This window comes from Neltuma alba, unplaced genomic scaffold, assembly GCF_004799145.2.
Source record: "Neltuma alba isolate B1F8T4 unplaced genomic scaffold, ASM479914v2 tig00012957_pilon, whole genome shotgun sequence".
NCBI lineage: Eukaryota > Viridiplantae > Streptophyta > Magnoliopsida > Fabales > Fabaceae > Neltuma > Neltuma alba.
In genome coordinates, this window is record NW_021637317.1 from 175829 (window position 1) to 189052 (window position 13224).

Sequence of the window (13224 nt, forward strand, 5' to 3'; positions counted from 1 at the left end):
AATGTGCTTTTGAATGGATACACATAGGGCTAGTAATACGGGCCAACCCTTGGGTTGTGGGTTGGCCCGTGGTGAGCTACGGTTTACTCAGTGCGAGTTTAGAAAGCCTGTTTATTAGCGGAGCACCAACCCGCCAGAATGCTTCTTTTTTTTTTTTTTTTTAAATGTTAGCTGTTATATATAATCAAAAATAAAACACTAGAAATGATATAAAATATTACAAACATTCAAATAAAAATTATAACACTAAAATACAAATATTACATGATTGTCCAATTTCCCAATATGATAATACACAAGTTCATACATTTTTTTCAATAAAACCAACAAGTAACATGAATAACCTTTATCTAATTATTTCTAATATCAATAAAGTGAAAGCCTACCTTACTTTTGCATTTATTATTTATTTTTTTAACCAAAAAAAATAGGTGGGTTGGCCTACACAGCTTATGGTGGTGTAGGTTATATTTTTTGAAGTAGTAGTGGATTAGCCTCTAACCTGTCATTTTTTGCAGGTTGAACCTAGTTGGACCCGCAAGTCCAACCCATATTACCAACCCTAGATACAGGCCGGCTAAACCTCTAAAATGGGACCAACCAAGAAAGTCCTTTACCCTTCCTCCAACAAATTTGAAATAGTATTTAGATTGAGTTACACATTAACAATGCGTGCAATTGTCTTGATCATCAATGAGACGTGCAGAAAACTGCATCCTGTAAATCAGAAAAGTCAATAAATAGTAGTCCGGGAATAGGAGGTCAGAAGAACAAGCTGTGAATAGGATGTCAGAATAAGAAGTTGTGAACAACCAACTAGTTTCGCCGTCAATATACTTAGATTAATAATTGAGAAAGCACTGATAATTGCATTTAAAAGATCAAACTCGTACATTACTTGTTGCATGGGTCAACTAATCTAAAGAAACACCCCTAACTCTGATTACAGTGCCATCTATCTCCTAGGGCATCATCTTATTATACAATAATAATATACACAATGAGATGATTTTACATAGGTGAAACGAACCCAACGCTTCCTTTCCAAATAGCCAAACCAGAAATAAAACTCTGGTAATGTCAAATCTAGAGCCAGTCATGGTGATTCCAACCATGAAAAAATACCTGCAACTATGTATGTGTATGTATAACGCCACTTTATGTACATATCCATATAACTTCACGATTCACCAATCAAAAGATCTGCTAACTAACAAAATTGGGTCAAAGCCTCCAAGAAGCCACGCATTCAAGTGGGTGACTCCGCCAGAAGAAGAGTATGCCACCAGCCACATGCAACATTTTTAGGTACACACCCTTCGATGGTGACTTGAGAAGGAATGTTACGGTCAATCACATCGCCAAGGCCAAGCTGCCACACCAAAAACAAGTAAATAAAAAGATTACAACACTAGAGAACGTCACAGCACAAGGAGAATGCCGGCAGCATACAACTATTTATCAGTTAAAGTGCGTATTTAGGCAAATAAAAAGCATACATATTCATCACTCAGAAGATTGTCAAAGCATGATGTAAGTACCTGTCCGTACTTGTTCCATCCCCAGCAAAATACTTTCCCTTCCTCTTGAAGACACCAAAAAGAAACAAGGTCAATGGATAAGAATGAATAAAAAATTGAAATTAGAATCAGAATATTTTTTATTGCCAACAAAATCTACATCCAAAGATCACTGCTAAACCAATCCTGCCGTTAGAGATGACTACAACAAAAAGTAAAGACAACATTTAATAGTCTGAAATTATGCTGTTGCTCATCATCTGTACGCTTCATTGTTGTTGATTAGTTTCTCATTAAACGAGGCTAGTCATCAAAGGCCAAATTATGGCATAGTAGAAGACAACATTTGCAATCCAAGCCAACCCTCATCAACAACCATTGGTTTGATTTACATCCATGCCATTGTGTGCTTTCCAAGATAAAAGATACATTCACCTTGAAGCCATTCCACTTAGTTTTATTGTGAACAATTAAGTCAAGTAAACTTTGAGGACAATGACCAGACACAAATTTTAAATGAACAAACGGAAAATAATGTGTTTAGTACTTGAAGCTATCAGTGCTTTTTCTATATTGTTATTTTGGAAAAATGAGTGGGCTTTAGAGAGAACCTGAACGGAAAAAATCTAACAGGTACTTTAGTCTAAAAATAACTCAAAAGTTTGATAAACTGACTTCAACGGTGGAAGGCTAGCTCTCCTAATCAATGCGGTCTGAGCATCATGTAGGATATACCTGTTACCACCGCGGTATGGCGAGCCCCAGAGGATACGGTCTTTGCATGCTGATTTTCCAAGCTCGGAGAATCCAGTAGCCTCGGTATAGTCTGCTTCAAAATTCATCATAACACTTGAAACATTTAGCAGAGTGTCTCAGAAATAGTTTGAGAACTCAACATGCATCATGAAGCTTAGTTATAGAAATTACAATTAAAATTTTATATAAGTACAAAGAGTGAGACTTTTTCTTTGTTAAATTAGAAAAGTAGAACCCGTATCATCCTTTTCTAGTGGTGCATAGAGCATTAAAACCTACACCGGCAGCAACAAATATAAATCCAGCATTATTTTTTTTCATGAGCAGCAGCCGTACATCTATGGGATGAACCTAAAGTAAAGCATACCTCAGCTTGATCATCACCAGTTCCCAACTGGCCAAACTGATTTCCACCAAAGGCATACACATCACCATCAGCAGATACACAGACTGTATGCCACAGCCCTGCAGCGACTCCCTCTATTCGGATACCCAACAAGGAAGATACGCATGTTGGGCTTAGCTCATCATCTGTGCTTCCTTGCCCACACTTAACAAAAACAAAAGGAAATTAACTGAGTATAAAAGGCATAAGTATTCCTAAAGGCAAAGTACGATAGATTTTATTTACAATAAGAAAAGTAGGATAAATATTGTAAAGGAATAGAACAAATTATCCCTTGCTAGAGTGGACCTCATCTTCAACATCTACATTGCTTTTTGTCCACGATTTTCTACTTTACCTACATGTTGATCCTAAACAATGGTTAACAACTGAGCAAGTCCAAGCAGTGTTGCAGATGAGTATATGTCAACATGGTGCAATTCATTTTGATTGCTATGCAAAGGAAAATTTATGGGATTACGTAACAATGACTGTCATGATCCTGGAGAAATCAGTGTACAATTTAAATACCATATCACTTCATATTTCTCACAGCATTAGCATGCAACATAAACAATGAGATGTCAGTGACATGCAAACTGAAACAATTCTGACACAATTAAGGTCCTTATCACGGAAGGTCACCATTATACCAACCAAGATCTAGCAAAGAAGATCATAAAATAACTAGAAAAGGGCCATAGTTACTTCAAATGAAAAATAAAGTACAATCTTCAAAAGACCTGGTAAATGTAAGGTTTAATTCAGCAGTTAATATAGGTCCTTATAGGGGAAAAAAGCATTATTCTTGTCAAAACTCAATAAAAGTTCCTTTAAGTAAAACAATCTCTTAGAAAAAAAATCTTGGCAAATATTATGTTCAAAAATAAAAAAATTGCAGTGGAAAAGACTTTAAAAACATATTTTTTTCCCAAACAATCTCTCTCCTCTATTTGAAAATCTTTTTAGTATGCTTACAATTGTTAACACTTTCTAGATAACAAAGCCCTCCCTATCATCAGATGAAAGGGGCAGAAACAAAGCACTAGGAGAATCACAGATAAACCTTCTCAAACGACTGAATCATAATAGACCAACAAAGGTGCAGGACTGTTAACCTCATAAGCTAACGGAATTAAAAGAGGGCTAAATTTTATACATTAAAGACACGATTTTCTTATAAATGATTCAACAAAGCACATGAATCTATACCCTCCAACAAAACAGTGCTCTGCAGAGGTGAAGGGAACTTCTTATTTTGCCCCTGCTTCAAATCAAAAAATTTGTAGGGACACCAAAACTAAAAATTGCAAATATGCTGATGACAGATAGGTTGAAAGAACTCGGTGAATTTCATTAACAGAGCAGGATATGCGCCCTGAGCAATGCAAAAATGTCCTTTGATATCCCCAGATTACCTGTCCATATAGTCCCCAACCGAAAGTCAGCAAAGCTCCAGCATCTGTCAGGCCACCACAAATACGTTAAAACATCAGCATGTATAAAAGTGACTGTATAGAAGAAAACAGAATAATTTTAAAACACAAAGTAGCTGGCCCTGTTTGTAAATTGTAACCATTTGAATCTCAATATAGAATTCAGAAGAAAAAAATTTAATTCTTCACAATTATAAGGACTTTTAACTGGGAGATTCCCTTCAAAATAAAAAAGACACGCTCATTCACACAAACAATTCGTGGGCCAATCATTCCATGTTACACGGAATCAGTTTTCACTCTACATAACCTTATGTAAAACGCCTTAATACCTTCTAGATAAATTTCTTCCTCAACTAAGGATGCTTAATATTATCATTTTTAGTTCTTTGAAGTAACTAAAATACAATTATCCAGAAAAGATTTCCAGTTTTGGAATAACTTATAGAACACACATATGCACCTGTGATAACTGCACTGTGCCGACCTCCACAAGCAATTCCCTTCACGTAATTCCCAGGAACTCTAAAATTCTGTCCCCCAGAATTCATGCTTCCTTGAGCAAGAGCAACAAATCTATCTTTTCCATATGTAGAAGAATTAATGCAAGGGACAAGATGAGGAGAGGACACCATTCGTATTCTGGAGCCTAAGCCAAGCTGCCCTTCTCCTCCATAGCCCCAACCCCACACCTGTCCTATATCTGAAACTTTCAGAAAATTAGAATGAATGACATACTTTGCACCTCATTGCTGATCCACCACATGATTAAGCACCATACTTGAAACAAACATTGATCACAGCATAACAATTGGGAAAATAACATAGATCAAATCTTTGTCTTAAGTTTATCAATAGCCTGGAACAAAGTATCACCTGACAATGCTAAGGTATGACGTCCACCAGCAGCAACAGTTGTTATTCTTATACCCGGATTTAGTGCAACAAGACATGGAAATGCTGTCAGAGTATCATCCCCAGATGTTGAGCTTTCAGCAGTTTGCTTTGCTGAAGAAACTCTCCTTCGCTTTGTACCTTCATCTCCACTAGCGCTGGAAGCAGTTCCTCCAGTCGATCTTGAGCCTTGTGAGCGAGGGCTCACTGTAGTAGAAATGTTTTGGATCAGTTAGCACTGATAAAGGAAATTATTCTATCTTGTTTATCATAAAGAGGCCAAATAATTCTTTCTATCCTTCTTTGTTCGTCTTGATTAAATTGACCACTTTCTTAGAATGACAGTAGCTATAGGCCAATTGCTGTTGTAATTGGTCAACCATACCTTGCTCCGTCAATAATGAACTCTGCTTTTCCGATATATCTTTTTCAGGACTTGCCCCAGTTGATGATTCGCCAAATACCTTCCCAGATGGAACACATTCCTTCCATCCCCATGTGTAAACTTCACCGCCATCTGCAAAGGAACAGCAAAAGATACTTGTAAGAAGACACAAAGTGGAAAAGTTAACTTATTGTTACAATGTCTATAGCCTAGTTGAAAGATTATTTCTTGTATCCACCTTGGATGAATTTGCCAATAAAAAATAAACGCAAGGAATACTTGAAAGCCTGCAGATATTTTAAGGATAGGTTCATTCTCGTAGTTTGGACCTTCCTTTCAGTGTCATCACATTTTAATATTCTTTTCTTTCTTTTTACCCCATTAAAAAAAGTTACCAAGTCAATCTTACCAGCAACAGCAACACAATGTGCCCATCCAGCTGCAGCCTTTATGATAGAAGCCTCAGTTGGAATAGGGAAAGGCTCAGGAATTTCCTTTACCATTTAAAGTAGAAAATGTCATTTAGCTAATAAGGAATCAAAAGGGGAAAACAGTATCAAGATATATGATTAGCATTACCCCGTGCTTGCCAGATGTCACATAGCTTTGACCTAGATCATCAGTTGATCCCCATGTAATAAGCTTTCCTGACTCTGCTAGATGAAAAACGTATAAGCAATATATAAATCATTTATGTAAATAAAACCTACAAAGAAATATCTAGTACAGAAATATTGAGGAGGAATAGAAAGGCACATGACCACGACGTTGCAATGAAGAGAAAGGAAAAAGACACTAGCGGAAGCAAATTACAAAAATTAAAATACAAGCCCCCATCACACTGATGTCGGTCCCTTCTTCAAGATAATAAATGTAATGGAATAGTAGAACAGAAATATCTAGCTGCAAATCATTGTTTGCAATCAATCCGCCCAATGTTATGTAGTCCAACGGAAAATTTAACTACACAATAATGGCATTACTCTCAATGGGAGTGAGGAACGAGAAATTGATAACGTTTAGTAAAACTAGCTCGAAGCTGCAGTGGAAGTGTCAAAATAAATGCAGGAAGCCTCCTAATTTCATCTGCTTGGATTTAACCAGCCAGACATGGGAATGACACTAGGCAGAGGAGAAAGGAAAAACGGGGGGAAATGAAACCCGTGCAAGAACAAGTTAAGTTCAGAACAAATGAATCAATCGGACAAAATTTTATTGCTCTCCAGAGAGACATTGATTTCTGCTAAGGAAAAAAAAACTTTGGTGCCCCGAAAACAAAAACGTGACTCTACTGAGTTCGGACAATGACATCACAGTGAAGCTTGGGTAGCTACTTTCTTTGAAGACTTGCATTTAGAGAATGCAAAATTCGAACTTGGGAGTTCTCATTTCAAACCAGGACATTTTCAGGCAACAAAACACAGAGGCAAATGATGAAACAGCACAGTCTTTCAAAACGAAAACTGAAAGTAAAAGGGGCGAAAAACCAAAAACAAAAAGAAAGGAAAACAGAGAAAGCAGTCGAAGAGACAGCGCAGCAGACCAGAGATAGCCATCGCGAAGCCACAGCCACCACCGCAAACATCCTTCCAGGAGTAACCAGCAGAACCAACCGAAGCCGGCACCCTAACAGGCACCGGCGTCAAGAGCGGCGACCTCTGCGGCAGAGCTCCAGGTAGGTAACCCCACATGTAGACCTTGAATCCTTGCAATGCCGCCGCGTCACCTCCTAGTCCATCTCCGTCGCCATTCATTGCGAATTTGGGGCAGAAATATAACGAATTAAAACAAAAAGAATTCACAAATAAAAGCAAGACACAAAGTCAAAGGTTTAGGCGAGGCTTAGTAGTGTTTCTGGCAGTTTCTATTCTAGGGAAGAGGGAGGGGTTAAATCGGGGGCGAGCATGGGGGGACTAAGCGAGTTAACGGAAAGTGCCCTAATTAATGTTTGCCGGTGCACAAAAGAGAAGCGTATAATTTTCAGCAGAATGGGGAGGCCACGTCGGATGATCACGTGGTTAGGTGCACACGTGGCGCAATGACGGCCCCTAGATGCCTCGGCCATTTCTGGCCAGGAGTTTGGCGGAAACTTCTGGAAGCCTCACCCTCTTCACAGAACTGTCGTGGCCGATTTGGTATCCCGCCTCGTGGGAGCCCTGCACGCCAACTCCAATCATTATGTGTTACCACGTGGCCACACATTTCCGGGGTCCCGCCAGACAGTAACACGTCATCACTCTGCCCATTTACTGTTCTCAAGTAATTAGTTATTTAGTTACTGGTACCCGGTAGTTTGAGTGAAACTAAGCTATTTTTTTAAAAGAAATTTAACCAAATTAATTAAATTAATTATTTATCACATGTGTGTACATTTGGTGAAAATCCTTACAATTAATAGGAATATTTTGAGAAAAGATTAAAAAAAAGTATATTAAGATACTACCTACGGTTAACGGTCCTTAATATAAGACCTTATTTAATTTTTATTTTGATTCTAAATATAAGACCTCAATTCACTTTGTCTCTCATATTTATATATTTTTTTTTCAAGGTAGTCCTCCTAGCAATAGTAGTTATAGCTAATACACTTAATTAGTAAGGATATTTAAGAAAAGGCAACACATATTTATTAAAAATAACTAACTTAATTTCTTTCTTTAATCTCCTCAAATTAGTCAACTAGCTCTTATATAATTAGGACAGGAGGTGGTATTATATTTAAGATCTAATCCAACTTTCAACTGGCTCTTATATTACGGATTAGATATGAGATATTTTCTTTTATAGCTAACTATACAGTGAAAAATAAATACTACTAGTAAACATGACGAAAAGATGGGAGTAACATTTAGGCGGTTTCTTGAAGTAGCATGATTTGTGGACCTCTAGTATAATTGGGAATTTCTGGTAACTTTTATGAGCCAATTTTGTTTTGTTATTACAAATGTGTGTGTGTTGAGCAGCTTGAAGCATATACCACGTGAACTATGGCATTCTATTTCCTTATTTTTCTCCTTTTTTATTGATTATTATAAATTGCTTTACGACCAATTATTTCGCACGCATGCTTGTGAGTGGTGACACTAGGTTTTGCCATCTTTTTCTGGTTAACAAGTCATCAATGCAAGCCACCAGATCGTTAACCAAAGTCCGATTCTGCCCTGTTTCACAGATTTTGTGATTGCTGCCTCCAAGATCTTTCATATTTAAGACAAAACTATTTATAACGCTACCCGTTGCCCCAATTGATCATTCACTAAATTAATATCAAAACATTACTTCCCGATTCTTATATAATTTAGTTTGTAGTGTAATTTATATTATAATTAAATTTTATACTAAGAATTAGAGGTAATACTTTCAGTCTTATTTATAAATCATTTCTCGTGTATTTAATCACAATCAATAAAAACTTTAAATCTTATTAACTTCAACTTGAAATTTTTTAATTTTATCTTGATTTAATATATACTACTTCCGGTCCTTAATATAAGACCTTATTTGACTTTATTTTGGTCCTAAATATAAAACCCCAATTTATTTTGTCTCTCATATTTATATATATTTTTTAAAATAACCCTTCTAATAATGATAATTCTAATCAACACACTTAATTGGCATGGATATTTTAGGAAAGACAACACCTATTTATTACAAATAACTAACTTAACTTCTTTCTTAATTTTCTCAAATTAGTCAATTAGCTCTTATAATTAGGACCAGAGGTAGCATATTCTAAAAGAATAACAGTTGATATTATAATAAACAAAGTACATTTTCCAAAGAAATTTAGTGATACAACTTATAATGAGCGCAGTACACACATCATTGATAACATGGAATAGTAAAACTTACCATGCATGTCTTTTGAACTTATCATGTTTAAACAATTTTAATACCATTCAAACGTAATGCTTAATGTCCCCATTAAATTTGAACGGAGTGAGATATCTTTTTTTTAAATTAAACAAGTAAACACTAGCTGTCTCGCGTATGTTAGAAAGTTTTCATGCTATGAAGTTACTGGGCCACAGATTTAACAATTCTAATATTCTTTTTCAGATTTAGACACAAAAACATGATCAGGTGTGACCAAAAAAATAGGGTCAGGTGATAGAAGGAGAACAGAATGAAGGTCACAAAAAGAGTATATACCAAGTGATTGTGAAAACAGAGGGACGTGTGTGGTGGGTTGCCGTCCAGCCACAGACAACACATATTTGATATTCAATGGAATTTAGTTGCTGTCTAATCATTTTCCATTTCTATCACTTTCTCTCAGTTCTTTTAATCACCAACCTCCCCCGTCAATTTATATCACTGTTACGTAAGTGCTTCTTCAATTCTGTATATTATTATTAGCCCTTAATTTAATTACATAAATAAATTAAAAATAGGCAGAAATTTATAGAAACCCTGCTTATGCCTGTTCCTTCTTTTGTTGATTCTTTATTTTTTCTCATTTTCGTTTAATTTATTATCTTTATATTATGTCATTAATCTTTTATATAAGGTTTTAAATGGTTATATTACAAGTGTGCGAGAAAAAAATTAAAATGGTTATGCATATACATATTTTACTTTAAATTGACTTTAAATTTAGATATATATTAAAGAAATAAATTATACTATCTTCGGTCCTAATTATAAATTATGCTTATAAACAAGGTCTTATAATTAGAACCGAAGGTAATATATCAAATTGAACATTTGGAAAACGTTCAACTAATTGCTCAAAAGTCAAAACTTATTTATCTTTTTTTTTTAATTAATTTTTTTCTAGTTTATCTGTTGTCCATTAAAGCAGCTTTAGTGGACCAGTAGAGAGTTATGATTGTTGATAATTGAATGAAAAATGAATTCGCCCCAACAAAAATATAGTTTTGGAGGCTTTAATTATGCGACTGTCACCATTCACTAACTTCTAACTAGCCTCATGTATAAGAGTGACATTCTATTATGTGAGTGGTACAGTGTGTACTTTCCCAACTCAAACAAAACAATTATATGAGCCTCCCAACTTCTATTATTGCCCCCCCTCTTTATTTATTTGCATGAATTGACCCTCCTGTCACTATGAAATTTTGCTTTCATACTTCCTCTTCACCCCATTTCAATATTCTCTTCTTAATAATACCGTTAACTTCTCCATCAAATAGCACATGAACCATAAATAGACTCAATGGCTCCTATCTTGGGTCATAAATCAATAATATATTCTCATTTGGTTGTAGTCAATTTTCTTTTATGCTCTTCTCAGATTATATTTATAACGCACTTCTAACATGTTTTATTATAGTCATAGAAAATCTCATACTTTATTAATTTTGTTTTAAAATTTAATAAAATTTCAACTCCGCTCCGAACTTATGCAAAGGAATAAGTGAGAACTTAAAAAAAAAAAAACAGTCCGAAAACAATAAATTAGAGGTATAAGGCGTTTTGAATTAACAGAACAAAAAAAATACTCCCCCCTCTTCTATAAAATAGGATTGGATGAATAACATTTTCTCGAGGCTATGGTTAAACTAATCTTTTCAGATATAAAAAGTAAAATTAGGTTTGAAAATTGAACTCCTAACTACTTATTCCATACATCCTTCTCTTCTGCTCTGAAATATTCTAACATACAAGGCGGGAAATCAAAATTCAGTTGACAGTTGAAGAGGACAAGGACTGGGCTCTGACAGATTTTCCGGGTCGGGTATCGGCCCACAGGCCCATCAGAATCGCAGAGGCACGTCACCCACTTTAGGCCATAACCGCACGGAGAGCCACTAATGTATTTAGCGGAAACTAAACCTCGTGTTAAATTTCAACGTTCGGGCTCGAGCTCAGCCCTCTGTGGTCCACGTGTCAAGTCTATTCAAACATGGCCCCGAGCACTCGTTGATCCTGTGGCTCCCAAGCTCTCATCAATAATTTCGATACTCAATAATTCAATAATTTAATTATTGGGCATAATTTAGATAAAGTGACTCTGTGGTTAATTAGTGACTGAGCAATAATTGGCTATGGCCGGCCCCATCATAAGGCGATGGGTAACTAGCAACAGCTTCCTCCGTCCATTATCATATACAGCTTCTTTCGAGTCCTAAGCAATCATGAAAATTGAGAAGCAATAAAAATATGACAAGTATTTACTATCCAGAGGAGCACCGTTACAATATTATTTGAAATTTTCAATAAATATAATTTACATATAAAAATTGATTAAATAAGGATATGTGTATATTTGAAAATTGAATGAATTATTGTTCTCATTATATATTTTGAGGTGTTGTTATTAGTGGAAATATAAATGATATGACTGATAAATTTTGAGTTCACACATCCATAGGATAACTCTTGGTTGGCTGTGGGGGGAACGACGTCGAAACTATAAGATCCTCACAATTAAGGGCATTATGGTCCGTGAGAAGTAACGAATCATGGCTCATATTCAGTTATGACCGTTAGATGTTCCATTGAACAATCATTTGATGGGGTCATTTTTGTTTGTAATTGGTTGGGTTCAGTCTACTCGCCTTATCAGAGCCCGTACTATTTGTAAATTACTTTCGATATATGTTATTCAAATTTTTAAAAAAACCTTAAACCTTATTAATTTTGCCTTAAAATTTAACAAAACTTTAATTTTACTCCTATTTAATACACACACAAACTTTCCAACTAAAAAACAATTTACACCATAATAAATTAATGGTAAAATATTACACTTATGTCAAAAATGTAAAAATAAATATGCATCCAACACTTTGACCGTATTTTATAGATACATCTAGCATTCCAATCCTTTTTTTTTAATGTATCATGCACCCTAATATTACTTTTTAGTTACATTTAGCACCCTAATTTTAAGGGTGCTAGATGTACTATAAAAATAATATTAGGGTACTAGATATACCTAAAAAATAATATCAAAACAATGAGTGCTACATTACCCAAAATTTAATAATGTGATTTATAAATAGAAAAAAAAATCTATCCATCTTATAAATAGGAATAGGAATAAGGGAAAAATAATCTATCCATCTTAAAAATAGGATTAGAAGAATAGTAATTCATGCATGGTTCAACATGTTTGTTCATTAAGGCCAAATAAACTCTAGGCATAAACTTTGAAGCAAGGGTTTCAGGTTATTTGAATTTTACTCCTGTGAGCCCAAATAACCAATATTTTTTTATTTTTTTATAACAAAGACAACAAAAGAAATATGATTGAATATGGTTTGGTACTTTGGTTAAATGTTAAATTTGTCTTGAAGTTTTTATCCAAGTACAATTGATGTTCTCAAAATTCCATTAGCACAAAGTTTTCCTTGAAGTTTCAAAATTGGTGCATTGTTACCCCCTATAACACTAATATTTGACTAATATTGACTATTAGTTGAATAACTGTGAGTACCAACGTGTAATTTTATCTCAAAAATTTGTATAAATGAATAATTTTCATCCTAAACTTTTCATTCATGCATGCAATGTTTCTTGAATTATCAATGCAACAGATATCAGGAGGAGGCATCATCTTTAAAGTTTAGCCATACAACATAGCATATCAGCACAATCAAATAAAGCAATGAAACTTGGTCACAAAGAGGTTTAACATTGAACCCACATTCATCATTACAATCACCATGTCATGTGAGGATACGCAAATTTAACTATCTGCTTTTTAGGTTTAGTTAAATATAACAAAATGAGTTAGTTTCTCACAACATGATAAACTAAGATTCTAATCCTCATTAGAAGAAGTGTTTACATTTAGTGTTCGATAATGTCTCAAAAAGAATTACCTACGATAAAAAGATACCTATATGTAGCAAAAGGGGGGGCTACCAAAAGGGG

General features: G+C 35.0%; 1 protein-coding gene across 1 annotated transcript; it reads right to left on the minus strand.

The window, feature by feature from the left end:
- Nucleotides 1-867: 867 nt before the first annotated feature.
- Nucleotides 868-7298, minus strand: LOC114732942 (ultraviolet-B receptor UVR8). The gene is made up of 11 exons (XM_028920340.1): nt 6920-7298; nt 5956-6029; nt 5786-5870; nt 5377-5508; nt 4974-5198; nt 4561-4800; nt 4080-4123; nt 2644-2826; nt 2256-2346; nt 1542-1585; nt 868-1372 (listed from the first exon to the last, which is right to left on the minus strand). Exons 1-11 carry the CDS (start codon nt 7128-7130, stop codon nt 1250-1252), a joined length of 1452 nt encoding a protein of 483 aa, XP_028776173.1. The 5' UTR covers nt 7131-7298; the 3' UTR covers nt 868-1249.
- Nucleotides 7299-13224: the final 5926 nt, after the last annotated feature.